Below are 26909 nucleotides of genomic sequence, written 5' to 3'. Positions count from 1 at the left end.
ACACCTTTGTAACTACCAGATCAAGCTTGTCAGACATTCAGTCTCAAGTGGATTTAGGTAATCCTGGTTAGATTTTCTTCCACGCAGCACTGAGAAGGAACTTGAACTTCAAGTGAGACAGGATTTCTGCTTACCTTCAATTCAGATCTAGAAGTTATTGCAGTCTCTCACAAAGAATGGAATTACATTTACTGACCACGAAAGTAAATCAGACAAATATAAAACTGTAATCTGACTTCCACGAAAGCTACATCCTAGCAAGTGTGCTGCTCTGCCTACAAGTACCAGGAAACTGTTGAAATCAATACCTGCTTCAGCCAAAGAGGTGGAAGACGTGGTTGACAGCAGGGTTAATTAAGAAAGAATAGTCTTACTCCAAGTCCCCTTTTGCTTTCTCCTAAGACAAGAGACCAAGAATGTATCCAGTAATTGCTAAGAAGCAAGATAAAACAGCCACTCACTAATAATACCTACTATCTTCAAGGATTTCTTTGGACAAATACAACCATATGTAGTAAGTGAAATGCAAATGCTTCATTTTGCCTTGCCAAGCTCCATAGCGCCCAGGTTGGGTTATCTGTTGCTGTTTTGTTTGTTTCTTTGTTTTAAATAAACAAAAGATATATGCTATGGAAAAAAAAAATAATGTATACTTTTTTATGTTACGTTTATAACAAGGCTTTTAAAGAAAATAGTTACAGGTATTCAACTGCATCAGACTTCAAAAGAAAAAAGATTACACATACAATACAAAAATACAAAAAATATTTTTTTAGAACATACAAACTCAAAAGTCTAAGTGGTCAGAGCTTTCCTAAAATAAAATAAAAAAATACAACTGAAGATGCACTTTCCTTTCTTCACTTGCAGGTTTAAATTTAACATGAAGAGAAGCTTTAGAGAGAGGATAAAAGCAATTAATATACCGAACTCTACGATCAGTTCCAGGTTAAAATGAAAGTGGTTGTTGATGCTATCAGGTATTGGAGTCTGGAAAGAACCTTAAGTTTTTTGAAGTTTTTTTGTTGTTGCAGCTGTTACTTTGTCATTTTTCCAAATTACTGCAAAAGGCAGACATACAGGAAGAGGATGAGTTTTATTTCTAGTTGATACTACACGTATTAGGACTGCAAAAGCAGGATTTTTTGAAACCAGATAGCATCCAGTGAAGACACAGGCATCAAGGCATTTTGTTTTACATGGCAAGACAGGGAAAGTGCATCTTAAGATTTTTCATACTTAAGCAGTGAGTTATTGATTTTTGGTGTGGCTTTTATTCCTTCTAGGCATAGTAAAGAAAACTATTTCAACCAAACGGGAAGCTTAACGTACATTATCTTGTCCTTTTGGTGGTGGCCTTTGTGTATCACTCATTGCTGCATTTAATATTAGTCTCTATTTAATTCACAAGGAAATGCTAACAAGCACTACTGAAGGCTAATGACTTAAGAGGAGCACATTGAAAATACTGATTTATCCTTGTAGTGAATATTCTTTACAGACTGTATCTAATATACAGACAAGGCCCATTTCCTCGGTGTGAAACAGGCCACAGAATGTTACACATCCTACATGAAGTTTTAAACAAAATTAGAGCTAAGTTACCAGAGCCACTCAGAGCAACATAATTTCTAGTTTGCAAAGACTTAACAAAAAGTTAACTGCGGGGAAAAAAAATAAATCCAGGTTCTTAATGTTTCCTGTTTAAGTTCTTATTCAAATTAATAGTCCAGTAACACTTCTAGCACAAGACAATGCTCACTCTTTAGCAGTATTCCCAGGAGCCAACTGTTTCTCCTGTTAGGAAGAGGGAGCCAGAAATAAGAATGCAAGAGCACTCTACGTTAACCTGATTAAAGAGACAGTAACCTTTTTCCTTCACCTTAATTAATCACTGACAAAAAAAAAAAAAAAAAAAAATCTTAAAAAGGTACCACTCCAATTTCTTTATTATCTGTAACCTTTTGAAACTAATCACATGGAACTACAAAATTAGCAAATGCCTTGAGATCTGTATACAAAACATAAATTACCTCTAATTTCAAACTCAGTTATTAGTGTACCACTCAAAATCTTAAAAAAGTGGCTCCAAAGATAGTCTTACACCATTCTTAAAAAAGGAGACTGTTCCTTTAATGTTACACCCTCCCCTCCCCCCAGACACCCAAATCTCAATCCACATTGTTTAGTTATTCTCTTGGTCATGGATATTTCCAAGATGAGATTTTATATTTCGCTCCCATAGCTTCTGGTTGTCGGAAAACCCATGCTTTCCTTTATTGAAGGAATTTGGTCCTGCTGAGGTTGGTGTATCCCTGTGAAAAGCAAAACAGCATCAGTTGAGAAAGTCACTTTAACGACAGTAATTTCTGCAACAGGGCACTGAAAAAAATCAATTTCAAGTCCAACCTGCTGCCAGGAACTACCACACATTTCTTTATTTCAGTTATGTCAGGAGTCCTAACTACTAGCAACTGTCGGTTGGCAAAATAAACTCATCTGTCTGTGGTACGTCAAGATGAGATGGGGCAGCAGAGGGAGTGGAAATGGCAGTAACTGCTGCTAACTGTGAAGAATTTGTAGTACAGGCAAAGAAGCTGAGGATCCAAATCAACTGTTGGAGAAGAAAATTCACTGAGAAGCATACTGCATTAACAGTAAGTCAAGTCAGGGATCTCACTTTAAAAGCAATCTATAATGATGAACATCTTCAAAATATATATGCTCAAGATTAATCTCTCACTTAAGTAAAGCCTTCCCTCTGTTTAACAGTGACTCTAATGTGCCACAAATCTGTGTCAAGCAAAAGAGCCATATATGTTTATTTTAAAAGTAAACCAGCTATTTGGTTTGGTTTTTTTTTTTTTTTTTTGTCTCTCCAGAAGACCATCTTCATCTTTCTCTTGCATGAGTTTAAAAATCCAAGCAGTCTACATACCTCAGGTCAATGTGTAAAATGGGGAACTACCAAGATATAAGACTGAGCAGCAAACAAAAACTTGCAGTTTGAACTCTTGACTACTAATCTCCAAGAAGAAAACTAGTTTTTATGTGACAGAGAATAAATTTCTTCCTCAGGAAGAAGGCAGCAATTAGATCCAACATATAAATGTACGTATACTACTCTTAAACTACAATAGAAACATACGATCTATATTAACTGTGCTTGTTTCTGAAGAAAAACTTTTTGGACCTATTCCATCTTTCTGTATTGTAAGCCATCTGCAAGACTTGACTTGAGCTTGATATTCTTCCACGCTTACCCTTCTTCAAACCACAGTTCACAGCTGACCTACCTTCCAATGTTCTTCATACGCATCTTAGCTTCTGGAGGCATTTCCTCTGGTTCACTCTACAGCGGAAAAAGGTGTTCAGAGTGTGGCTGGCCACTATCTTACGAACACTTCAATGCTAAACTATGGAATGCAGCCCGACAGGAAAGCAATGTGATTTAGAAAAAATAAAAATAAAAACAATTTCTCTGATCATCTCTGTGCAAGAAGGAGCAGAAACATGACAATGAAATACTTAAGAAACCAAAAAGAGCACAACTTCTCTTTGCCTCTCCTTTATAAAGCCCAGAGAAAGCAACCAGTAATTCAAATGATGTATATTTTGTTTTCAAGGAGAAGTTATCAGTATATTTAACAATCTCTTGAACCAGTAGAGTACTACAGAATTGTACATACTTAAATGGAAAATAAGGAGTTGCCACTAAGCTGAAAATCCCCGTCACTTATATTAAAAAAAATAAATTAAATGACTTGCTATCTCCTTCTAACTCTAATCTGCACCAATGGGACTCTTAAGTTGTGTCAATCACCGGCTTATTACTCACATCTTCATCTTCATTGAAAGCAGCTGCTACAGAAAGGGTTTTTGGAGCAAGGGTTGGAACGGGCTCTTTAGGCTTCTGAAAGAGACCAAATACACGAGTAAAGTAAATCTACTAACTCAAAAAAAAAGAAAAAAAAAAAGAAAAAAAAGAAAAAGAAAGTTACCCTTTGCATTTTAAATAACACGGTAAAACAAAGTCAAACATTTTCACCGAAGCTGAAGGGGCAATGAGGAGGAAAAGTATTTTATTTTTAATCAAAACAGATGAAATTTCTCTCTAATGAAAAGGAAAATGGCTGCTCATCTGTGCAAAAAACTCTCCGAAAAGCTGGTTGAGCCTTCTCAGACTACAGATCCCCACAAGTAAATCTCAACTTACTTGCACTCTGCAGGGACACACAGCCACTGGTGCATGACATGAACAATTAGATCAGAACCCAAATAAGTGGTTGTATTAAGAATTTTACTACGCTATCCTTTTCATTATTCTTTTGGAGTATCGTTACTCATTAATGCCAAGAAATTGAGTACATTTATTTTCTTGCTTTTTCACAGATTAACAGCCTTCTGGCTTAAAACAATCTGAACCTTTTTATCCAGGATCACTCACGCTTGAAGGCCTGAACAGTATAAACGTCCTCTGAAAAAGTACTTTTTAGACTTCTGGTAAATAACCTCCACTATTTCAAGCACATCAAGCTATTGAACTCATGATTGCCACATGTAGTAGAGTTACTTCTGATGTCTTCTCTGCAAGACCACTAAGGAAGTGCTGAATCATCAGTAACAGCTTGCTTCAACAGCACTTTTATCTAAATCAATTATACGCAGTGCTTCATCCATCATCACTTTATTGGTTATCATTTTGTATACATTCATATTTTGGAAGCTGATACTGCAGAATAATCCTTAGGCCACTGCCTACAGCTTATCCAATATCCTATATTATATAAATATTGTGTCATCTCTTAAAAGCATCGGCTCCAGAGGAATGGGTAGCATAGTAAGAAAAAAGGAAAAAAACTAAACTAAAAGGAAACAGGCTGAGCTACAGCACTGTCAAAAATGGTACAATATCAATCACTCACTAAACTCAGTGAGCCAGAAATCCTGAGATAAATTTACTGCCACTGGAAATAGCTTCCTACATGAGAAATCTGAGTTTGCTAGTTGCTCAGAAGGCAGATCTGCCAATTTTTCAGTCTGATCTGACCTAATTGTGTTTATACCCTGGAATGCTGCCAGCCCACGTCTCCTTCCCATGTGAAAATAACAGACCACTCTTTTCATCTTCTGCAGATCTGCACAATCCTGGCACTGCAGGTGCAAGTCTTTCATGATTGCAATCTGAACTTAATCCAGACAAGGATCTATAACCTATCCATCACAGTGAAATGTATAAGGGAAGTATAAATGAACCATTTAATACAGGGGGAGCATCTGGCTTCTCCTTGCTTGAGCTAGTACAGGTCTACTTTGTAGTAAGGAGAAGCATCAGGTTCACTTCAGAACAAGCACAAAGTATCCTTCACTGTTTATCACAGAGCATAAGAATTCTTCGAGACCTGTGCAATGAGGTCTCATCTCTTGCATATTATTTCAATTTTCCAAATAAATCCTTCAAAAAAGTTACAAAACATGCAGCAGCAAATGAATCACACTGACCTTGCAAGTAACGAGCTGAGTTATGAAAAACAAACTACATTTCCCCATGCAAAAAACAAGATCTTCAGAATGGAAGACTTACTAGGCCACTTCAGAGAGCATTTGCTTTCATGAAGCTTTAAGCATCCCATGCAATGAAGCTCCCAGCTCTCATTTCAAAGTGACTTGAACAGATTAATGAGTCTGCTCATTTCCCTCAGGAAATTATTCCAGACTATCAAATTTCATTACAAAATTATTGTGCTTATTCAGAGATCTATAGTTAATTTCCACCAGGTTTTATGCTTCCTAAGACAACTGACCTGGTATTAATCACCTTGAAGTACTTACATATGCATGACTAGGTGGCTCTCAACACTTTCTTAATCTTCATCCAAGTCACCCACATTTCATTCAAGATTTGCCTTCTGCAAGGAAGCCTCCCTACAGTACGTCCCCTTTTCCTTAAAATTAAAAGCCCGCAGACAACTTACATTTGCTGCTAGTTTGATGGATATTGCAGATGCCTTCTTTGATGTCTGACTGCCTATGGAAAATCCAAACTTGGACATTTTGGCAGGGGCAGGCTTTGTGGTGAAGTCTTCAGCTTCTTCATTAGCTGCCCGTTTCTCTGCGCTGCGACTCGAACTTTCCCCTCCATTACTGGAAGAAACAGTCTTAGTTTTCACAGGTTTTTCTGCCTCTTCTTCAGGTCCTGGTGAAGTCGAAACAACTTACCAAGATGAGCTATTTTTACTGAGCAGACTGATGGGAGCAGCAACCTCAAAAAGCATTATACTTTGAGTGCAATAGGTTAGGTGTTTTAAGTGACAGCAGTTGTCACCAACGTACATTTAGTGGACAGCAAAACACAAAGAGCAGAAGAAATCACAAGCACTCCACTATTAATACAGAACTTCTCATGTACGAGCCAGGAAAAGAATCTTGAAGCACAATCTATTTATTTAGTATGGAAGTCAAAGTTCACGTAGTAAATTAAGTGCAGATGACTAAATCTCTTTAGGGTTTAAGTTGCAATAGATAAAGTTTCACAAACTAGAATCCCAATTCCAAACCTAGAGCAGATGACCTAAGTTAAAATTAATTCTACTAAACTTTTATAACAACATGTCCATGCCAGTCTCTTGGCCTGTCTGGCACAACTCTAAGACCAGGGAAATGACTACAGTCAGGCCGGCTGTCTCAGTCATGTTTCAAGTCACTGCTTGTCCGCATCTCATCTGTAATAAATTTGCCAAGCTCTGCTTGAGGAAGGAATCGGCACTGAAAAAACATATATATAGATTTCATCTTTTCTATTTTTGCATAAAATCATAGAAGAACACAGTAGTTGCACAGTGGTCTACAGAAGAAGAAGGACTTGAATCACATTTTCATTTCCTACAGACACGGTTGCCTCAGCTACGCCAAGGGACAAAGGTGCCCTTGGAACACTCATAGTGAACATAGCAAACACTTCAACGAAAATACATTTCTCTGCTGCTGCAATAAGCAAATCACTGCAGTAGCAGATGGAAAAAAAAAAAAAAAAAAAGCATGCATTAGAAAAAGGACAGGTAAGTGCTCATACTATCAGTCTAAGAAAAACTAACAGTGGTTTCTCATTGTATCAAGTTGAGAAGAAGACTCTCCACAAACAGCAAATTCAGAGCATGAGGGAAGAAAAGTTCTTGGTATTGCCCTCTAGCAACAAAAAGCAGAAATAAAGCACAGCAATGGGGGAGAAGCTAGTCTGAACTGGGGGTCACAAGACTGTAACTCTGGGATAAAAAAAAGAAAAAAAGAAAAAAGCAAAGAGAGTCAGGAGAAAGGAAAATTAAGGACGTGAAGAAATGTTGAAGAGAAAAATGAAAGACATACGCTCCAATTTGGCAGGTTTGTTGGGTTGGGTTTTGGTAGTGGTAGTTATTTGTTTAGTTTTTAATTGCCTTAATTTTCACAGCCGCTCAATATTGAAAATTTTCAGGCATCCATTCAGTACAGTTACTACCTATCCACCATCTCTATATTGCTATTTCCTAAATCAGAAGTGTTGTCTCAGTAACAGAACATATAGACTTTCTACCCTAATGTTCGAGATAGTGAGAGACAGGAACAAAATTGATTTCTCATTCATCATTGGGAAAATGGTAGATGACAAATTTCTTTCTTACACAGATGTAAAAAATTCTAACTTCACTCTATTCAAAAATAGCACTAGTCTGCATCACTGGAAATCTGACTCAAATTGTAAGCACGAAAGCAACAAAGAGAAACAGGCACCATTTTCACTAGTGACCTTGGGTACTGGTTGCTGTCTTAGAACAGCTTTCAAACAGCACTCTCCAGGGCTATGAGAAGCTGTTTACAGCTTTTTCATGAAACAGAATATTCAATTACTAATCTAACTTAGGTATATCGTAGCTTGTAAAGTGATGTGAGGGCAGGGAGAAGATTCAGTGGCCCAAAAAGCTTTGGAACGATTGATCTAGAAGCCTGCCTCAAAGGCAACCACAACATCCCAGACTTCAGGTCACACTGGACCATTCCAGGCTTCTAAGCTCACGCTGGCTTGAAGCTAAATCAAATTATGATACCCTACAGCTTACTAATTTGACTGCAAATTCTAGAACATTGCTAAACAAAACATGAAGCCTGAGACCATCTAGAGTTGGCTGTACCAACTCCCACACACATTTTCTCACCCTTCTCCAGGAAATGTTAAATAGCCTCCCTCTCAAAATTAGATCCTACTGCCATTGCTTTTGCCAGGCTCTATTTAGGACAAACTGCAGATTGCTGAAATAAATGGTTTCCTTACAAAAACTTGCTTGATGAAGGTGCTACAAATGGCTCAAGACAACTGGGGGGACTAACTGCTGTACTACTCTATTTCCAGAGGAAACAGAAACGAAGATGCAGATCATTCCTGAAGTAGGTCTCTGTTATTTCCTCAGCCAATGCAGACATATTTTTAAACAATTTTTACTATTTCCTAGGGATTTCTAAATGGTTCTATTTCACCTATCACAAGCACCATTGCTATTTGGAAATCTACTATGACCAGCGCTTTTTTCATGGATCACAGTAACAATACTGTCTCTGGTGACAGCAACAGGATCCAAGTGATCAGCATGGAGCTGTGTCAGGGGAGGGGCAGCTGGGGGTTAGGGACAGGTTCTGCACCAGAGGGCGGTGGGCATGGAATGGGCTGCCCAGGGCTGTGGGCAACCCAAGTTGCTGGGTTCAAGAATCTTTTGGACAGTGCTCTCAGACACAGGCTTTGAATGTTAGTTGGTTCTGTGTGAACCAAGAGTTGGACTTGATGATCCTTGTGGGTCCTTTCCAACTCAGGATACTCTATAATTCTATGATAAGAAGCCACACTGCTTTACATGGGAGTTTTCCTCACAAGCATCAACAAGCTGTGTGTGCACATGGACATCTTTTCACTGTCTTGGTGCTAGAAGTGACAAGAGCAACAATGCTGGGTGCAGAGCATTTGGGGCTATCTTGCCCCAGGAGTGGGACCAAATTTCAACTGCGTTAAGTTCGAGAAGGAAAACATTGATTTTGGCAAAACAGAAGGCTCTAAATTGCTTTAAAAAGTCATTGGGGAATAACAGCCACCATTAGGGACAATGTAACATAACTCATTAAGATCACATTCCAGCACACTAGAGAAGTAGGTGGTACAGTACGGACACTGGACAGAGTAATACTGGCCAGTTATAATACTGCACACACAAAATGAGAAATAAAATAATAATAATAATAATTAAAAAAAAAAAAAAAACAGAACATGAAAAAGTCCAGGAACCACCACTCATACTTTGGTGATCAGACATAAGATTCATTCTTAATACTATCTTATTTGGTTTACAAGACAAATTAAATCTTCCAATAGATCTAAGAAATACCTTCTGTTTCTAGCGATATTTAATTCAAAACCAGGGAAGGGAAGCTTTAGCAAGTCACCGTTTTCCCAATTTTAAGTCATAGGAAAAAGAAAGCAGGTAAGAAGGAAAGACACATGATTAAACATTCCAGGAGAACAGATGATAAGCAGTACATGAGGAGACAGAAATATCTAAATAATACGAAACTAAATAATAAACTTGTAGATTGCTGCCAAGCAAAAAAACAAAAACAAAAACAAACAAACAAACAAAAACCCTCGTGATGCTTAAGATGGCACACAGGGATATTCACTGCATCACTACTCCCCAGGTGCTACAGTTGTTAAAGCCAATGTTGGGGTGTTTCAATGGCAACCGTGAAATCCCTCTCGATACACGGCAGAATTATTCCGTGTATTTTTTCATTAAAATAAAGAAATAAGAGAACGCCTTAACGCGGCCAGGGCGAATTCGTCGGCTACAAGCGCTGCCGTGAGGCCGAGGCGGCCCCAGGCGCCGTGCCCAGTCCGCGGCTTCCCCTTCCGCGCAGCCCCTCAGGCCCGGTCAGGCCCGGGCCGCCCCCTCCCCAGGGCCGGGCACACGGCGCAGCGCGGCCCGGCCCAGGCCGGCCTGTCCGCCCCGGGGGCGGCACTCCCCGCGCCCCCCACCCCCGGGGGCATCCCCCGGTCCCCACAGCGCGCCCCACGGGCCCGCGGCGAGAGGCGCTGCACGTTCACCTCCTGCGGGCGGCGGCCGCCTCGCCTTCTCCCCCTCCGCTCTGCCGTCCGCCATTTTCCCCCGCCTCCGCCTCCCGCGCAGCGCATGCGCGCCGCGACGCCGCGGGCCCACCGCCTCCCGCTCCTCCCACGGCCATGGAGAAGGCGCAGCGGGTTGTACCGGAAGCGGAAACCGCGCGGGGAGGGCGGGAAGAACTCCTAGCGGCGCCTGTGTGGTGCACTTCCGGCGGGCCAGAGCCGGCGCGAGCTGAGTAACGCCCTGCGGACTGCGCCAAAGTCATCCAGCCTCCCTCCATCCCTCCCAGCCGTTTCCTCACGAGAAAAAAAAAAAATAAAAAATCAGAGGGCCCCGTTCTTTGGTTTCCCGGATACAAACCACTACATGCGATCGGTAATTTGAAGCACCAGTGTATGCAACTGATGAAATCAAGACACTTTAATTGCCTATGAACGAATCCAGATGCTTCTTGCGTTCATACGGTGCCCATTGTCACCCTGCAGTCTGACCACTGGCTGCTGCAGACTGATCCATGTACACTCAGCTGTCATAAAAAATAAAAGGCACTCTGCACTTCTTTAAGTACTCTCTGAGATGACCTTATCATCTCAGAACTTCCAGCAGTCTGGGAAATGTGCAGTACACAGACTGAAAACACAGTCATTAGCAGGGAAAAGCCACTCAAAAGAGCGCGAGGTATTTTTTGGCAGGCTCAGGAAACTCTGGGCTATTCCTTCCTAACTGTGAATTCCTTTGTCACAGAACACTCAGAAACAAACCATGCAACTTCCACAACTCCCCAAACTCACGTTAAAAGAGCAGAGAAGCATTGGCACAGGCTGCCCAGGGAGGTGTTGGAGTCACCATCTCTACAGGCGTTCCAGAACTGCGTGGATATAGCACTGAGGAACATGATTAGTGGGCATGGTGGGGATGGGTTGATGGTTGGATTAGATGATCTTAGTGGTCTTTTCCAGCATTAACAATTTTATGATTCCATGTCAAATGTCAATTTGACAAGGAAAAGTGTCCTCTTTTTGGTCTCGCCTAATCTTTTAGAATAAGGCTGTGGATTGCCTCCACTTGCAAACCCATAGCACTGAGGTATTCCTTGGAGAACAAACTTCATATTTTGTAAGAATCACCCTTAGCCCATTATGACTCAAGTGAACAGATTCATACACATTGTAATCTAATTTCTATTGCATAATTTCAAAAGTGCACAAGTAAATTCAAACAGACCCAATAACACGGTCATTAAAAAAGAAGTACTCTTAACAAAAGTCTTTTTGAAGTAGTCTAATAAATTTTAGTGACAAATAGTAATTACAGAATACAATCCCGGAAGTCTCAGGAAACTGGCACATTTAGGGTTATAGCTTGCCCGTGAAATAATTTTCTTCTCCGTCACTCTATTTTTGTGTTAGCCTCTTGGAGTAGTTGTTTGCAAATCGTTTTTGTAATTCTTCTGGTCTCTTTCCAAGTTTAAGCATGTTGACCAAGTTTAAGGTTTTTTTCAGTTCATGCATAGGCTTGTTTACAAAGCCACAGTACTTCCTTTTTGGAACAAATTCCAGAGCCTTCTTCCAATCTCCAGTATCTTTCAAGGTTAATAAAATATGCATCATCTGATCCAGCGTGAGATTTTTAGCACCACAATTCCAAAGCAAGTATTTCTCCAATGGAAGGGCTGCAGTCTCTAGCCCCAGTCGTTTTGCCTGTGCTAAAGAGACTCCTGTTCTTATATTCTTATCAACCAGAGACCCGACAATGTAGATTTTGTCATGATCAAAAGTTTTCATTACTTTGGGAGAATCAGCAGTCAGATAGATAAGCTTATCCTTTGGAAAGATGTCTGTGTAGCACTGGTCTGTCACAGTGATAAGCAGCTTGTCCCATGCTCCTCTATAATGTTTGATAAATTCCTTATGATACAGACTATCATCTTTGAAATTACAGAAGTGAATGTGGAATGGATCTACAGATCTTCGGTTACAACCTTCACTTAATACTATTTGTCTCACTGCATTTGCTACTTCTCTGACAGACATATACTTTTCGTAAGACATATCAAACACCAGAGGCTGGCCAAAGATCATAGACTGAGCAACTCTCCAGTTGTATGCTTTATCCATAGAGCTGCTCCACAAACAAACAGATGGATTCTTCTTGGGCTCTTCAGTTTCTGAAGCTCTCTCTTGTGTTTCCAGCCTCTTTTCCCTTTTCTCATCCATCTTTCTTTTGTTACTTTTCTTGTACAGTTCTTTAAGATGCAAAAATTTTAAATACTTCTTTTTGGCTGATTTGGAAGGACATTCCATAAAAGCTTTTAGCTGTTCTTCACTGATTTTTTCAGGAACTGGTCTACCAACTAGCCTCCACAACTCCAAAGTCTCACGTGCAGCAGCCAAAGCGGAGAGCTCCTTAGGCTCAGAGACTGTCTCACTGCCATCCTGCAAACCAGACTTCATAACTTCCTTCCACGCATCTAAATCTACTTTTTCTGAGGAACTGCGTGAATTGTCCTCTTTCAGGCAAGGTGACAGAATCAAAGTTCTACTCAGTGGAAACAAATCCCGTTTCATCCCATGTTGTATTGAAAATGAGAAGGCAGAGCATCTTACAATTTTTTTCAGAAGCATATTAGCAACCTGCATACTTGAACGTGTGCTGTGTTCAAACAATTCTCTGCAAAAAAAGCACAAGAGGGGGAAAAACTTGTCAGAAGTCATGAAGAAAACACAGATGTTCGTCCTTATTACTGCTGACAGACAAGTTACTTCCTGAGGAATACTAGGAATTTCTGCTTCCACTATTGCTTTTCTACTGTACTTAAAAACAATATATATGGCACTGTTGCAAACAGATGTGTTTAGCTCTACTGCTTAAAACAGCTGTATCTAATGCAATTCAAAACGCAGTCAGTTTCTCAGTAGTGTTCATTTTCATTTTGTCTGCCATTTGACAAATAGGACCTTTGCAACAAAAGCAAGCAAAATGCTGCATGGAGACTGAAAATAACTTAAAACCACATCCAGATACCTACCTAATTTCTTTTCTATTTTAGTACCTGTTTTAATTCTTCTATATGTTCCCATATAGTAGGACACTGAGCTACTACAACTACCACTGCTATAGTTTTGCAAAACCAACAGTACTGCCAAGGAAGGAACGCTTATATCCCTTACGGCCCTCATTCCAGGCTTCCTTAGCAGCACAAGCACTCAGCCCTTCACTGTAAGAAAGATGCTGAGGCTATGGAGAGCATCCAAAGAAAGGCAATGAAGCTGCTGGAGGGTCTGAAGCACAAATGTTATGAGGAACAGCTGAGGGAACTGGGATTGCAGACCTTACTGCTTCCTACGGCTACCTGAAAGGAGGTAGAAGCGAGGTGGGAGTTGGCCTCTTCTCCCATATGACAGGAATAGGATGAAAGGGAACGGCCTCAAGTTGCACCAGGGGAGGTTCAGGTTAGATATTAGGAAAAGTTTTCTCTCAGGAGTGGTGAGGCATTGGCACAGGCTGCCCAGGGAGGCAGTGGAGTCACTGTCCCTGGAGGAGTTCAAGAGTCGTGTGGATGTGGCACTGAGGAATACAGTGGGCATATGGTAGTGATGGGCTGATGGTTCGACTAAGATGATCTCAGTGGTCTTTTCCATCCTTAACAATTGTATGATTTCTGAGGCTGCACTATGAACCAAACCCAAACCGATCTTAAGGCCAACTGCTTGGGAGAGGGGGAATGCTAATTATTAACCCTACTAAAGGAGATTACATACCTGATTTGTTAGACACCTGCAAAGAGATGGAAACGGAACAATAAAAATCTAAGATAACAGACGACCATCTTTTTTCTTGCTGCCAAGTTGTCTGTGAAGCTCACATTACTACATAAAGCTAAGGTCATAAAACACACAATCTCATAAACTTCACATACTGGTTTTTTAAATGTAAGAGGTTCGCAGAAGAATAGAAATATACCTTAGAACGATTAGTATTTTCCTTGTCTTATACAAACCCTTAAGCAGGGGCAGCGCGAGACATGGGGTGAGCAAAGACGCAGCCCCTCGGCAAAAGGCAGCACTACACGCTCCCACTCCCAGCAGGAAATCACAGCAATAACAACCAGCAGCCCTCACCGAAGCGAGGCGGGCTTAGCGTACCGCTCCCAGCTCGCACCCCGCCGGTGCACGGCCCGGAGGCGGCAGGGCTCTGTCAGTATCCGTAGGGAGCGGAGTGGGCACCCCGAGCTCCCACGGCAAGGAGGCTTACTTCTCGCCCCGTCCCTCAGTGGCCCACACCTGCCCGCACTGCGGCTCGTCCGCGCGATCTCCACCCGACTGCTCCTCTGAATCGCGGGCGAGCGCGGTTAATAGTTCCCGCACACCACGCCGATCCTCTCCGCCATCTCCTGCGCGTTGGGAAGGCGGGAGCGCCGCTCAGCGCGTGCGCGGGGAGGAGTCAGTCCGTTCGCTTTCTTGCCCGGGCCCGCTGGGCGATCTCGGCGTTCTGCGGGTTCTGAACAGACGTTCCGACGATCATCATCCCACCACAGCGGTCGGAGCCCCAGGGCTATATCTCCGCGCGTTTGGGCTCCCGGCGGGGCGGGCTGGCTCGCTGATTTCATCCTTCATCCTTCGTCCTTTTTTTTTTTTTTTTTTTTTTTTTTTTTTTTTTTTCTTGCTGTGATCGTCAAGAGGGGGTCGGTGGAGGCTGCGCTCTGTCAGGATGAGTTTCCTGCTGCCCAAGCTGAGCTGTAAGAAGGAGGTGGATCAGGCCATAAAAAGCGTGGCAGAGAAGGTTTTGGTCCTCCGGTTCGGAAGAGATAACGATGCTGTCTGTCTGCAGCTCGATGATATTGTAAGAGCTTTTTTTTTTTTTCTTTTTCCTTTTTTTTTTTTTTTTTTTTCCTCCCCCAATATAAGTGAACGCTCCAGATATGCCTGTTGTTCACAGGGCAGTGCCATAGGTTGTGTTTGGGTGATAGAGTGCCTGATAAAGATGGTGGTAGTGTTTGCAGCTGACATTTAAAAGTAATACAAAATGTTACCCTCGACAGTTTGACACTTAAGCATGCAGACTGCTATGTGTGTTAAAGTGCTAGAGGTAGATGGGACATTCCAGCCTTGCTTAAACTGATAGGATGTAATGGAGATGGACTTCGTAAAGCTTGATGCCTTTTTTCCACTACTGCCTCAATCCATTTTCCCCGTCATTCTTGTCAGCTTGCCAAGACAGCTCATGACCTAAGTAAGATGGCAGTCATCTACTTGGTGGATGTGAACAAGGTTCCTGTGTACACCCAGTATTTTGACATCAGCTATATTCCATCCACTGTATTCTTCTTCAATGGACAGCACATGAAGGTCGATTATGGGTATGTCATCCCACCTGACATTGTCTGTTACATTTTTAGTAATTTAACAGTCTCTATGTTACCTTGTCTAAAGCAGATAATGCTTGAAAACTGTGTTGCTGTTGATAGAATCTGCATTGATAACTATGTAAGAAGGCAGAAGTACATAGCATTACAAAGTAGTTTGAAACACTTTGACATAATAAGTAGGTACCAGCTGTGAAATATGCTTACCTCTGCAAAACAGAGTATGATTAAAACCTTAGACACAACACAGCACCTTCTTGGACTTTGGATATCAAGTCATAGTTTATTCCTGACTTGGTTATGTCATCACTGATGTGGTTCTTTCAGAATCATCAAGTCAAAATCCTTAATTTCATTATACAACTTTTCTTGTCCGTGTTTTTGTTTTGAATGTTTTGATGTTACAATACTACTTTTATTTTATGCTTATCTTTAGGTCTCCAGATCACACCAAATTTGTAGGAAGCTTCAAAACGAAGCAAGACTTCATAGATCTGATTGAAGTGATTTACCGTGGTGCCATGCGCGGAAAGCTTATTGTGAGAAGTCCTATTGATCCCAGTAACATTCCTAAATATGACCTTCTTTACCAAGGAATTTAGTGGGCTGACCTGAGTTAAAGAATTATGGGATTGGCAGATATTCTAGAGATGTTTTTTCTCTGAGCATTTTTATCCACTGCTGATGCCGTGGGACACTTTGAGCATTTATGGTGAAGGATCATATTGGTCTGTTTCTGAAGACAGACGTTCTGTCACTTAGTACTTCTGTCACAAATAAAGCTACTTGTTAACATCTAGAATTCATGTAAGTGACTGTTCTTTGAGTTGCATGCTGACCAGCAGCTGTAGAACAGATCTGCTGCTTGTATGCATAATGATGGTGTCAGCACAATGTTAATAAGTGAACTAAACAGTAGTGTACTCTATTAAATGCCTATTCAATACTACTTTCATTCAAATATGATATTAGCCAAGCTGTATTTAAAAAGCTGCAGTTGTTACTGAAAGTACTTACCTTGCTGTGCCTTTCCAATAGAATTATATATTTCTATCCATTACTACATAATGGTATGAAAGCTTTTTCAGACAGCATCAGAAATTACTAAAATCAGAAATAGATGAACATAATAATAATAACATAAAGGGAATTTGATACTGTTTTTTGTACCTAGTCTTACTGTTCAGCAATTATTTTTTTCTTAATAAGATGGGATCTGAAGATGTAGGGCAAGGTACAGTCACCCTTCAAAGCTCTTTTGCGGACATCGGCTGCTTTTAATTCCCACACAATTACACTGGGAATTCAGAATAGCAGTTTATTTTACGTATGCTTTAAAGACTATTTGGCCTTTTCCTTTAATAAATTGCAAGCCATTCGTATGGACACTTAAACTGTTTCCCACTTCTAAAAAAATAAAACAGCTGAGAGGGAACAGCTACATCATTCTCTCGTATCAGTTTGATAACTGTAGGTTGCTAGCATATTTTATAACCCCAGCAAGTCACTCTGTGTAGCCTCACTGATTTAGTTGGATTTAAAATTGCAAATTTGCAATACTTTGTGTATTCCAGAATTGTCCTTTTATGCACTTAAGAAATTAGAGTTTTGTCGATCGTTTAGTCCAACTACAAGGCTGCTACCACAGAAAATCCAATTAAAAAGATTATACAGACAAGCATTGATATACATTAACATCTTTATTTTGTGCAGCTTTAAATTTCACAGCTTGCTGAAGGGATATGACTAAAGCTTTCAAGAAGGCATTTTCTTTCCTCATGGTTAACTTCTATTTTTGTGTTTCTCAAAAACAAGTGTCTTCAAACTTAAAACTGTAAGTCTCTCCATAGTGAAGGATCTTAGCTGCAGGGATGGTTATGAAAAGAAGAGATTACTATCAATCCCAAGTCAGTATACCTTTGTTTACCAACTTTTGCTGCTTCGGGTTGCAATAGGTGAACGTGTAAAGGCTGTGGTGGTCTTGGCTTTCAGGGTGCTGTTCAGGTACTTAAAGACAGAATGCAAGCAGTAGGAAGGTGCTAAGCTATACTTTTCAGTTCCAGCAGAGACGGTTGGACAATTCACTTTGACAAGGGAGCCTACAGCTTTACCTAAAGGCTTATTGTTTGATACCCATTCACAGCAGTGTTTCTGTATCCACCATTGTATCTGTGGATCATTTCTAACCTGATGCTGTATATTGTGCATAGAATCGATGAATGCCACAGAAAACACTTTATTCATCACTTCCCATTTTCTCTGCACGAGCAGATCAATGAACACCAAACCACCATAGCCGTGGGCAATGAAAGCCACATTCTTGGCTGCACTTTTAGAAATGAAATGATCCCATACATACATGGTATGCTCCTCAGGGCTACTGGTGCACCGCTTGGGGATCCACTGGCAGGAATGCATACAAGTCACTGATTCTACTCTGGTAGAATAGCTTAGCTTCTCCCTTTCAGTCTTCAAGTCAATGAGATTGTCATTGGGATTCAGTACAATCACTCCCCCGTGGCTTTGAAGGGCCATTTTGATGAACGGTATTTGTGTTCCATGGTACAGGCCCTCACTGATGATTGTCTTTTGCCCCCACTGGCCAGCACGAAAAACTCCATGGTCCTGAAGAAGGACAATTATGCTAGAAGAACTTGTTAGTGCTTTCTCACTCATAAAAAAGAAACTTCTTGGTTCATCCTCCGCAGCATCAGAAGGAATATAAACTTTTTGCAGCGTGCAGACTCTTTCCAGGAGCTCATAAACATACTGGGTAATCATACGTCCTAAAACTTCATAGCGTTCATGATTCTTCTCGTGGCTGTTTTTGTAGTAATTGAAAACAAAGGATTCATTTGTATCCAGATGCCTCAGTTCCCCTTTTTCATTAAAATCATACTTCAGTTCCTCTTGATAACCTGAACCCTCTAGTAGTGTCCTCAAGCTTAGTTCATGTCCTGTTTGTAACCACTGCAAATTAAGAAAACTACGTCAATGTAATAATAGACCACCATACAACAGTTATATAAAGCGTGCTGTATTGTAATCAATATTTACATGTGGTTACACACAAAGCATTCATTGCTTTTGGTGGGCTATAGTAAACCTGCTCAAAAAGCCAGATTCCTTTTGCAACAGCAGTACATTGATACTAACTCTTCCTTTGTAAGCACTTGCAATGTGGAAATTATAGAATAAATGACAGAATTAACTAGTGTGATCTGGGAATAATAAGAAGGGAGTCCATGCCTCAGTTTTCCCACAAGGTTACTACAGCTGAAAATGGAGACCATCATATGATTTTTCAAATCGTGTGACCAGTTGACAACAATTATGCTAGGAACAACGTGCCCATTTTCCTTTTAAGTAAAGTGTAGAGAAAGCATTCTACAACAAACAGAAAAAGGTAAGTGCAGTTTCCTCAAGACTATCATGCTATCCAACAATTCTGTCTCTTTCTTCTCATTCCTAAAAAAACTGAGGCTGCAGTTTTCCAGCACATTATGAATAGCAAGTTAGTACCAACTAGTAGTAGCAAGGAATAAGTATTGATGAACAGCACTTTAGAACATAAACTAGCTTGGAGGACAGATTTTGTACCTGCAATGCCAAGTATAAAATTAAAAATCAGCAGTCACTATTTTAGATACAGTTGCATAATGTATTTCTTTCTTTTTTGTAAGTCTATATCCTAAATCAGTTTTGACTGCTTCTTGTGCTACATTTCTATATACAAACACAGTATTCAAGGGTTTCTATTCTATCTTTACAACCACTATTTTGATTTTTAAAAAAATTACTGTTGGGGAGAAAAAGACAGATAACAAATACACCCTTTCCCCTTCCTTCTCTTTCTTTTTTCTGCTCATACTGAAAGATAAGGAATGGGTGGTTGAGTCACTGTCCCTGGAGGTGTTCAAGAAACACTTACATGCAGTACTGAGGGACATGGTGTAACGGTAAATGTTTGTGGTAGATGGATGTTCTGACTGGGTGATTTTGGACATCTTTTCCAGCCTTGGTGATTGTGTGATTTTAACATATTTCACCTGTAAACTTAGCATTTGCACATCACTTAGCACGTTATAAACATCACTGAAGTATAAATCACATAAGCATTACTCTTTAGGAGATTTGCCATTTAACAATTTATTCTAATAAGACCCAACATTACCTACCATATGTTCCCCTGTAAAGTCTGCCATCATCACAGATGAAAATCTTTCTGACTCTGGGACCGTAGGCAATTTCTCTGTGTGAAGAAAATGAGTTCCACATTAGTTCAGGTTCCATTACTTTATGTATATTAGTCTTAAATATATCTAGGAAATATATCATTTGCTACCAGCTAAGGTCTCTAGTGTTTCAATCTAACATCTTGTGTTTGTATTTTACACCTGAACAGAAGTTAAAGCTAAGTTTCTTTTGCATGTAACAATCGTTAAAACAGGTTTTGTAGAGCTTCCTACTACTTGATATAAAGATATTACATTAATAAGCAGAGAAAACAGTTGGTATTACTTCAGAAAACCACACATCAAACTTACAGTTCTAAAGCCACCTTAGGAAGAAGAAAAAGATCTTTCGTCTTTTTATGAAAGGATTTCCAAGGCCACCAGCTGGAAACCATTGCATCAGCTGAGCTTGTTACTTTGCTACATGCTGAGCTGGAGCCAGCCTACTCAGCTGCAGAAGTTTTTAGGTTTCAGCAAAAAGGTGTGGCCAGCAGGGAGAGGGAGGTGATTATCCCCCTCTACTTGGCTCTTGTGAGGCCCCATCTGGAGTACTGTATCCTGGCCTGGGGTCCCCAGCACAAGGATATGAAGCTCTTAGAGAGGGTCCAGAGGAGGGCCATTAAGATGATCAAAGGGCTGAAGAACCTCTCCAATGAGGAAAGGTTGAGGGAACTGAGCTTGTTTAGCTTGGAGAAGGCCCTGGGGAGACCTCATTGTGGCCTTCTAGTACTTGAAGGAGAGCGTATAAACAGTAGGTGGAATGGCTGTTTTATGAGGGTGGATAGTGATAGGATAAGGGGGAATGGTCTTAAATTGAGTCAAGGGAGGTTTAGGTTAGATACCAGGAGGAAGTTTTCCACGCAGAGGGTGGTGACACACTGGAACAGGTTGCCCAAGGAGGCTGTGGATGCCCCATCCCTGGAGGCATTCAAGGCCAGGCTGGATGTGGCTCTGGGCAGCCTGGTCTGGTGGTTGGAGACCCTGCACATAGCAGGGGGGTTGAAACTACATGATCATTGTGTTCCTTTTCAACCCAGGCCATTCTATGGTATGGAGCTGTGGAAGTTCTGGCAATATATATGCAATACATGGGGGTGGGGCAGTGCAAATTGAGGTGTAATTAAACTATGAATCCACCTTCAGGATTCTGACTGAAATGAAGGTGAAAGTCTCAGTAGTAAAATGGGGTCGACGAGGTGCAATATAAGCTTCATTTCGTTTGGTTAGAAATTACTGAAGAACAACCGAACAACAAGAAGGCGTTTTCCGTAGCGCTCCCTCAGAGATCACAATTTCCCCTCCTTTAGCACTAGCTTCCTTCAGCCCCGCTGTTCGTCCGGCTCATCAATTCGCCAGACGCGAGCTGGCCGCCACTCAGAGTCACGCCCGCTTTCCCCTCTAGGTCCCCGACGGGCTGAGGGAGAAAATTAAAGCCGAGTGCTGCCGAGGGCGGAGCCTCGCTGCGGGCGGGCAGGCCTGCGAGGGGCCGCCTGCGAGGTTGGCGCTGGGGCAGCCGTTGTTGAGCAGGTGGGGCCGGTTCCCCCGGTTGGGGCGGGGCTCTACCCGGAAGTAACCGGCGGAGTTGCGCAGGAGGCGGTGGCGGGGCCTTAGCGAACGGCAGCAGTGGTAGCAATAAACAACAACAACGGCGGCGGCGGCATTAGCGGTTGGTGCTGGGGAGGGGCTGCAGCGTGCGCTTGGCGTTGCTCTGTAGGCGGGGCTCCGGGAACCCTTTAACTGCTAAGGGGTTGGGTGGGTGTTCGGAGGGGATATAACGGAACCCGGTCAGCCGCAGCGCCGGTGGTCGAGTGGGTGTTTGCGTTACTTCCCCGTTAAACGATCGCGAAACCGCGAGGGAGGACGGCGGAGCGGCCGGCGCCTGGCGGCAGTGTTGCTGCTCTTTGTGAGTGGCCGCAGGCCACTCTTCAGCCCCGCAGGCGGCCGGCCGGGAGCTGTCGGTACGGCGTTGGGCTAGGCGATGGCCGGGTCCTCTTATGTAGCCTACACATACTGCTCTTGTCCAACTTAGGGCTGAAAAATTGCTGACCGAAACAAAACTACCCAGGCTTAAATGGTGAGCTAGGCTTCTTGAGTTATGCATGAGGTTTGAAGGGTTTATGACCTCTCTGCGTCTCATGTAGAGTATGTGTGAACAGAAGAAATGGCTTGGAACGCTTGTGGTTCTGAAGCTCTGCTCTTCCAGTGAGGAAGAACTTTATCTGTTAACAGATTGAATTATATTACTTTATTATTATATATATATATATAAGCGTTACAGTGTTACAAATGTCTTTCTGTGGTGCTTTTTACAATCAAAGATTTGCTTACACTCTAGCAAGCAGGAAACATAATTCTATACATGCTTCAGGGTAAATACCTTCCTTCAAGACAAGTTCTGATGAAAACTTTGTTAACGAGTCCATACACACACACTGATAATGCAGAGCCCTGCTGAAGCAGCTGTCTCTTGCCATTGTGGCTATCTGTGAGCTTTTGTTGTGCTAACTGCCTGAAAAAGGGTGTTTTTGTTTTTTTTTGCTTACCGTCTACTGCTGCAATCTTAATTCCTTCCAAATAAATGAAATGTAAATTGCTAAGCTTATTTTGTATGTGTATGTGTATAATTATATATTTTTCTTTTCTAGTGGAAAAAGTCATGGAAGGAAGACCATCACCTTCAAGTCGTGTCAGTGTAAGTCTTTTACAATTTATAAAAAGTAGCTTTCAGGATGTGGGTATCCTGAGATGCTCTGGCTGTACTTATGTAACCAGTCACTCTGCAGGGGTCCTGTTTTCACTTTATTGGAACAGCTTTCTTGAGAACTAGCTTAAGCTAGCAGCAGTCAGTAGTAATGTATGCTGCTGAACATGTTGATACAATATAGGGTTAATGTTTAACATAAACCGAACTTCTCAAGGCCATATTAAGACTTAAGCAACACTTAAATATTAATAATAATACTCAAGTCAATGAGCTGTGTAACTGATTAATCTTTGGTTATCTACTGAGATGTGTGTAAGAATCCATATGCTAGTGTCATTTTTCTTAAAATATCCATGTTAGCTGTAGTTTCTAGCAATGGAGGCATAAGTGAAAACAAACTATAGGCACAGCAGCTGATTTCATCCAGGTAAGGTCTGTCTGGTGTTTTAGAAATAAGCACATTGTTCATATACATTCTCTGACTTTTGCTTCTGTGGGTGGCAGATAAATGCTACTGATTTAGATGCAGAATCTACAAAGTGCATATATGTGTTGATTCATTTGCTTTCTGTTAAGGGAAAGCTGAGGCAGTTTGCATACATTGCACTTAAAGTAAATTCAGACTTCTGTTGGTTACCTCTTTACTCTCTGTTTGTCCTGTATGTTAATTGCAGCTATTGCTAACCGACATCTTAATGAGTACTAAACGTTTTGAGGATGTGGTGCACTGAGGTGGAAATTTTGCTGATGAATAAATCTTACACTTTTTGTCCCTCTGTTGGATCATCTGTTTCTGTTCTTTGAGTCTGACCTTATCTTTTCTCAATGTTACGTTATTACAGAAGTTGTCTGAAGCTCTGTAACACAAAACACATATTTAAATTTTATACAGTTTTTTGCTGTCGGGAATCTTATAGCCTGCTGCTTTCCTTCCTGATGGATTCTATATTGGTTTTTTTTTTTCCTAAAGGAAATTGATACCTCACCATTAATACACATGAGAGAAACATCCTGACCAATTAAAGTTTATAGGCCATTTCTCCATACAACAAAATACCTCTTATTGCAGACGTTCTTAATAAAAAATTGGAGATACTTCTATTAAAAGCGTTGCCTATGTGTGCCTATATTATTACCTTTATGATTTGATGATCTTGTAGATCCTTTCCAACCTTGTGATTCTATGATCTGATATTGTATTTGGCACTACTGTTTGAACATCAAAAGGAGCTTGAGGTACTGTATAGAAATTCAGACCTGATAATTCACTTAAAAAAATAATTCAAAGAAGGATAGAGAAGAATAAAAGCGATCATGATTTAAGTTGAAAAATGGAAGGATTATCTCATTGGCAATGCAGTATGCTTCAGTTATGATCTGAAAGACTGCATACAGGGCTAATGAATGAAGCTTCTGTGTTAACTAAGTTGCTGGCCTCACGCTTTTCTAGAATACTGACTTGTAATTTCATCTTGCAAAGTAGGATATCAGATAGCTTGCAAATAAAGTTTGCAATGCACTTTGCAGTAGCTGTCATGTAGAGTAGCTTTTGGTTTTTTTGAGGGGGCTGATGTATTTAATTAACTGAAAGATCAGCACCACATTCCATATCTAATGCGTTTGAATCTAGTCCTGTTTGCAGCCTGTGATTTTGCACATGAAGGTGTCCAGTGAAATGTCTAGGTTTCCACTTTTATGTTTAGTTGAGTTTGTTTAATGTGTTTAATCAACTTGAGAGTGACTTACCTCTCTTCTTCTTCTTCTTATTCCTTGTATTGGCAAATTGCTGAGAATTATTGATAGCCCAGAGAGGCAGTGAATGCCCCATCCCTGGAGACATTGAAGGTCAGGATGGAAGGGCCCTAAGCAACCTGATCTAGCTGTACATGTCCCTGTTCATTGCAGGGCTGTTGGACTAGATGACCTTCAAAAGTCCTTTCCAACTCAAACAACTGTATGATTCTTTATTTTCAATACTTAATTTTGATGAGGTTGGTAATGACAACAGGCAATACTATTTTGAGGACATTGGAGAATGCTATTGCTAAATAATCATATTAAAACATTAGTAATATGAGAGGATAAATGATGTTCTTTATTTATTTTCTGAGAGCAAACATAGCATAATTCAGCTGTTTTGTTTTCTCTTGATTGCTCTTCAAGCTGTGATGCGAAGATCAAATTAGAGCGTTAGCAGGTTAGAGGGAACCAAGAAAATGGAGTAACATTAGATTGGTTTTGTTCTCACCTTTTGGGCACATATTTGAGATTGTTTTGAAATTAATGAAGTAAGATTAGTTTTTTTTCTTGGTGTTCATCGGTTAAAACCAGCTCCTGTTAGAATGACAGTGATTTATGATGAAACATCAATGAGAATACTTCTAAGTTAAAGTAACAGGTCAGTGCTTTGCTTGCAACTTTGTTATTTTACCTGATGATTATAAAATCTTTGTATCTGGCAGTATGTCAGCTCCTAGCACCAGTGGATAATTTAGTTTTATCATGTGTGTAACATCCTCTATTTTCAGTTTCGTATACCAAAGAAGAAACCAAACAACAAGTCAGAGGATGTTCAAGTTCAGTCCCCTTTGGCAAGGCTCCCAGGCTCTCAGCATTGGGACTACCCTTTAAGAGAGGTAAAGAGAAGTTCTTGCAGTGTAAAGTGCATAGGAGAGTTGTATGGGTTTTTTTGTTCTGCTCTTTTAAGTACCAAGTGCTGCCTTGTACCTATGTGATCAGTACCTGACCCATGTTTCCTGGGAAGGTCAAGCGTGTAGATCTGAAACATGTCTGCAAGAATTAGAGCTACAGCAAGGGATATCTGCTGTATCACCAACCTAAATCATTAAAAAGCAGAGTTGGTTCTTAGATGTGGTTTGACAGGTTTCCATAGTAATCTCAGGTCCTGAAGTTAACTTTTAACTCAAGAATTTAAAGGCAAGTATGTTTATGTGCAATTTTTCTTTAGTTCATTGTTTTTTGATTCCTGGACTTGTAGGTAATATTCAGGTTGCTTATCCAGATTGTTCTCACAATGCTATGGAAGTAGCTTTTACATTGAATTTTGGTCATTATTTTGTATCTAAGAGCTGAAACTCTTAGGAATAGATGAAATACAGCATGGCTTCATAGAATAATAATAATAGAATAACTCATTTTAGTACTAAGAATAAGAAATAATACATGTTCTTAAACAGAATTAGCATAAATGATCATCTTGATCATCTTAGTCATGTATAGAAGCAAGTGTTTAGGGAATTTCCAACAGATTTGTATGCTAAATATTTTTAAAATGCCAAATCTTGGAAATTATAATAGTATTTTACTGCTTCAGTGCAGCTTTAAGTTTATTGCCAATTTTGTTGCTTTCAGAACCACAGGACTGGTCAAACAGGCTCCTCTACAGAGAAGGCTAGTGAGGGAAATTAGGGAATCTTCTGACTTACAAGAGTGCTGACAGTGTGACCCATTTCTTATGGTAGGCCTGGACATTTGATTACTGTGCAATATAGACTTGCTGTATTATGTTCTATACTAGTAAAACAAGTAGAACATCCAGTTGTATTCCTACTTTGAAGCAGGAAGCAATGCAACCTTCAGTCACAAGCAGCAGCCTCTTTTGCTGAGCCAGCTAACGTGTAGAACTGTCTTTCTCTCTGCTTCCATAAAAGCAGTGATTGGACTAGATGTATTGAAGAACCGCTTCTTACTTGAATATTGTCTTACTTTCCATTTCTTGTTTTTCTTACCTGTCTATATATAACAGATTTTTCCCTGCAGTTGAGGCCTTTTTAAACATTGCCTGTTCTTCATACTTTCTTGCAAAAGAGATAATTCTTAAGGTGTGGACATGAATCTTTCAGGTGGCCTTTCACAGCACACTTACACAGCATTGTAAATATCTTTATGTGATTTCAGACTGACTGGCATCACTTTCAAGCCTCAGTTAGGTTTTAATGTGAGGTGAGAGTAGAAGGTAGTGACAGGAGATAGATTTCTGGAATTGCAGAAACAGCTGTATGTTTTGGTGGGGCTTTTGTTTATTTAAATGGAAAAACGTAATTGCATTCTATAAGGTAAGAGAACTGAAAAGGAAAAAGGAATTACTGGCTTTGTGAGTTTTGCCATACTATGCCAGTGTGAAGCCTTCAGATTCCTGTTGTTTCTCAGAATTGTGCATTTTTTGAATGGAATATTGCTTGATTAACTTCATGGAGTTAAATAATAAGATATCTAACATAACTGTGGTTATCTGGAGCAGACCTAATATTTAAGTCTTCATTTGGGACAGTGCTACCTTAAATACAAAAGTAGTTGAATTGTGCTGTATTATTTTAGATGAAAAATGAAGCAAGTTCCGATAAGCCCAGTACTACACAGATGCTTTATAGTAAACAAATCCATATGTTACGAAATTATTATTATCATTATATTCTTTGTGTCTCTGCTCTGTCTGATCAATTGCACTATTT

At 40.5% G+C, this 26909-nt stretch overlaps 5 protein-coding genes across 20 annotated transcripts in view; 2 read left to right on the top strand and 3 right to left on the bottom strand.

The window, feature by feature from the left end:
• Nucleotides 1-643: 643 nt before the first annotated feature.
• PCNP (PEST proteolytic signal containing nuclear protein) lies at nucleotides 644-10413 on the bottom strand. 2 transcript variants are annotated; one of them, XM_019619335.3, is made up of 5 exons: nucleotides 10118-10413; nucleotides 5976-6144; nucleotides 3839-3913; nucleotides 3297-3352; nucleotides 644-2315 (listed from the first exon to the last, which is right to left on the bottom strand). In XM_019619335.3, exons 1-5 carry the CDS (start codon nucleotides 10411-10413, stop codon nucleotides 2186-2188), a joined length of 726 nt encoding a protein of 241 aa, XP_019474880.1. In that variant the 3' UTR covers nucleotides 644-2185. The 2 variants fall into 2 exon arrangements, with proteins under 2 accessions (XP_019474880.1, XP_010718742.1); XM_010720440.4 differs by having other exon boundaries at nucleotides 5976-6196; nucleotides 10118-10272.
• A 988-nt stretch (nucleotides 10414-11401) lies between these two features.
• On the bottom strand, nucleotides 11402-14567 carry TRMT10C (tRNA methyltransferase 10C, mitochondrial RNase P subunit). Of its 7 annotated transcripts, none has more exons than XM_085238827.1 (3): nucleotides 14388-14555; nucleotides 13895-13910; nucleotides 11402-12803 (listed from the first exon to the last, which is right to left on the bottom strand). In XM_085238827.1, exon 3 carries the CDS (start codon nucleotides 12770-12772, stop codon nucleotides 11528-11530), a length of 1245 nt encoding a protein of 414 aa, XP_085094953.1. In that variant the 5' UTR covers nucleotides 12773-12803; nucleotides 13895-13910; nucleotides 14388-14555; the 3' UTR covers nucleotides 11402-11527. The 7 variants fall into 7 exon arrangements, with proteins under 7 accessions (XP_085094953.1, XP_019474878.2, XP_003202833.3 ...); XM_019619333.3 differs by having other exon boundaries at nucleotides 14417-14551; XM_003202785.5 differs by lacking the exon at nucleotides 13895-13910 and having other exon boundaries at nucleotides 14417-14567.
• A 55-nt stretch (nucleotides 14568-14622) lies between these two features.
• TXNL4B (thioredoxin like 4B) lies at nucleotides 14623-16300 on the top strand. Its single transcript, XM_085238878.1, has 3 exons — nucleotides 14623-14975; nucleotides 15341-15492; nucleotides 15935-16300. Exons 1-3 carry the CDS (start codon nucleotides 14844-14846, stop codon nucleotides 16098-16100), a joined length of 450 nt encoding a protein of 149 aa, XP_085095004.1. The 5' UTR covers nucleotides 14623-14843; the 3' UTR covers nucleotides 16101-16300.
• An 888-nt stretch (nucleotides 16301-17188) lies between these two features.
• LOC100545050 (putative protein ARB2BP) lies at nucleotides 17189-20182 on the bottom strand. The gene is made up of 3 exons (XM_010720396.4): nucleotides 20046-20182; nucleotides 19677-19750; nucleotides 17189-18468 (listed from the first exon to the last, which is right to left on the bottom strand). The coding sequence occupies exons 2-3, from the start codon at nucleotides 19704-19706 to the stop codon at nucleotides 17422-17424; spliced, it is 1077 nt and encodes a 358-aa protein (XP_010718698.2). The 5' UTR covers nucleotides 19707-19750; nucleotides 20046-20182; the 3' UTR covers nucleotides 17189-17421.
• A 1061-nt stretch (nucleotides 20183-21243) lies between these two features.
• Nucleotides 21244-26909, top strand: part of SENP7 (SUMO specific peptidase 7) — a 41639-nt gene continuing 35973 nt past the window's right edge. For 4 of the 9 annotated variants that reach the window (XM_085238792.1, XM_085238768.1, XM_085238775.1 and 1 more), the window contains exons 1-3: nucleotides 21244-21399; nucleotides 22379-22425; nucleotides 24966-25073. In XM_085238792.1, coding sequence (XP_085094918.1) covers nucleotides 22390-22425; nucleotides 24966-25073 — 144 coding nt within the window. In that variant the 5' untranslated portion in view covers nucleotides 21244-21399; nucleotides 22379-22389. Of the gene's footprint in view, nucleotides 21400-21789; nucleotides 21808-22378; nucleotides 22426-24965; nucleotides 25074-25801; nucleotides 25916-26909 lie in introns of those variants that run through there. The other 5 variants (XM_085238801.1, XM_085238784.1, XM_085238753.1 and 2 more) reach the window with 3 other exon arrangements.

Source organism: Meleagris gallopavo, chromosome 1 (genome assembly GCF_905368555.1).
Source record: "Meleagris gallopavo chromosome 1, MGAL_WU_HG_1.1, whole genome shotgun sequence".
Classification (NCBI taxonomy): Eukaryota; Metazoa; Chordata; class Aves; order Galliformes; family Phasianidae; genus Meleagris; species Meleagris gallopavo.
This window is presented reverse-complemented; position numbering and strand designations above follow the sequence as displayed.

What these genes read in the sequence shown, in the direction of transcription:
- PCNP (XM_019619335.3), bottom strand. Translation starts at nt 10,413, where the DNA reads ATGGAGGGAGGCTGGATGACTTTGGCGCAGTCCGCAGGGCGTTACTCA. An exon ending in CCATCAAACTAGCAGCAAAT is followed by an intron (nt 3,914 to 5,975) that starts GTAAGTTGTCTG and finishes GGTCTCTTTCAG; the next exon opens with AAGCCTAAAGAGCCCGTTCC. An exon ending in CTTTCAATGAAGATGAAGAT is followed by an intron (nt 3,353 to 3,838) that starts GTGAGTAATAAG and finishes TTTCCGCTGTAG; the next exon opens with AGTGAACCAGAGGAAATGCC.
- TRMT10C (XM_003202785.5), bottom strand. Translation starts at nt 12,772, where the DNA reads ATGCAGGTTGCTAATATGCTTCTGAAAAAAATTGTAAGATGCTCTGCC.
- TXNL4B (XM_085238878.1), top strand. Translation starts at nt 14,844, where the DNA reads ATGAGTTTCCTGCTGCCCAAGCTGAGCTGTAAGAAGGAGGTGGATCAG. An exon ending in GTCTGCAGCTCGATGATATT is followed by an intron (nt 14,976 to 15,340) that starts GTAAGAGCTTTT and finishes CATTCTTGTCAG; the next exon opens with CTTGCCAAGACAGCTCATGA. An exon ending in CACATGAAGGTCGATTATGG is followed by an intron (nt 15,493 to 15,934) that starts GTATGTCATCCC and finishes GCTTATCTTTAG; the next exon opens with GTCTCCAGATCACACCAAAT.
- LOC100545050 (XM_010720396.4), bottom strand. Translation starts at nt 19,706, where the DNA reads ATGATGGCAGACTTTACAGGGGAACATATG. An exon ending in ACTTTACAGGGGAACATATG is followed by an intron (nt 18,469 to 19,676) that starts GTAGGTAATGTT and finishes CTTAATTTGCAG; the next exon opens with TGGTTACAAACAGGACATGA.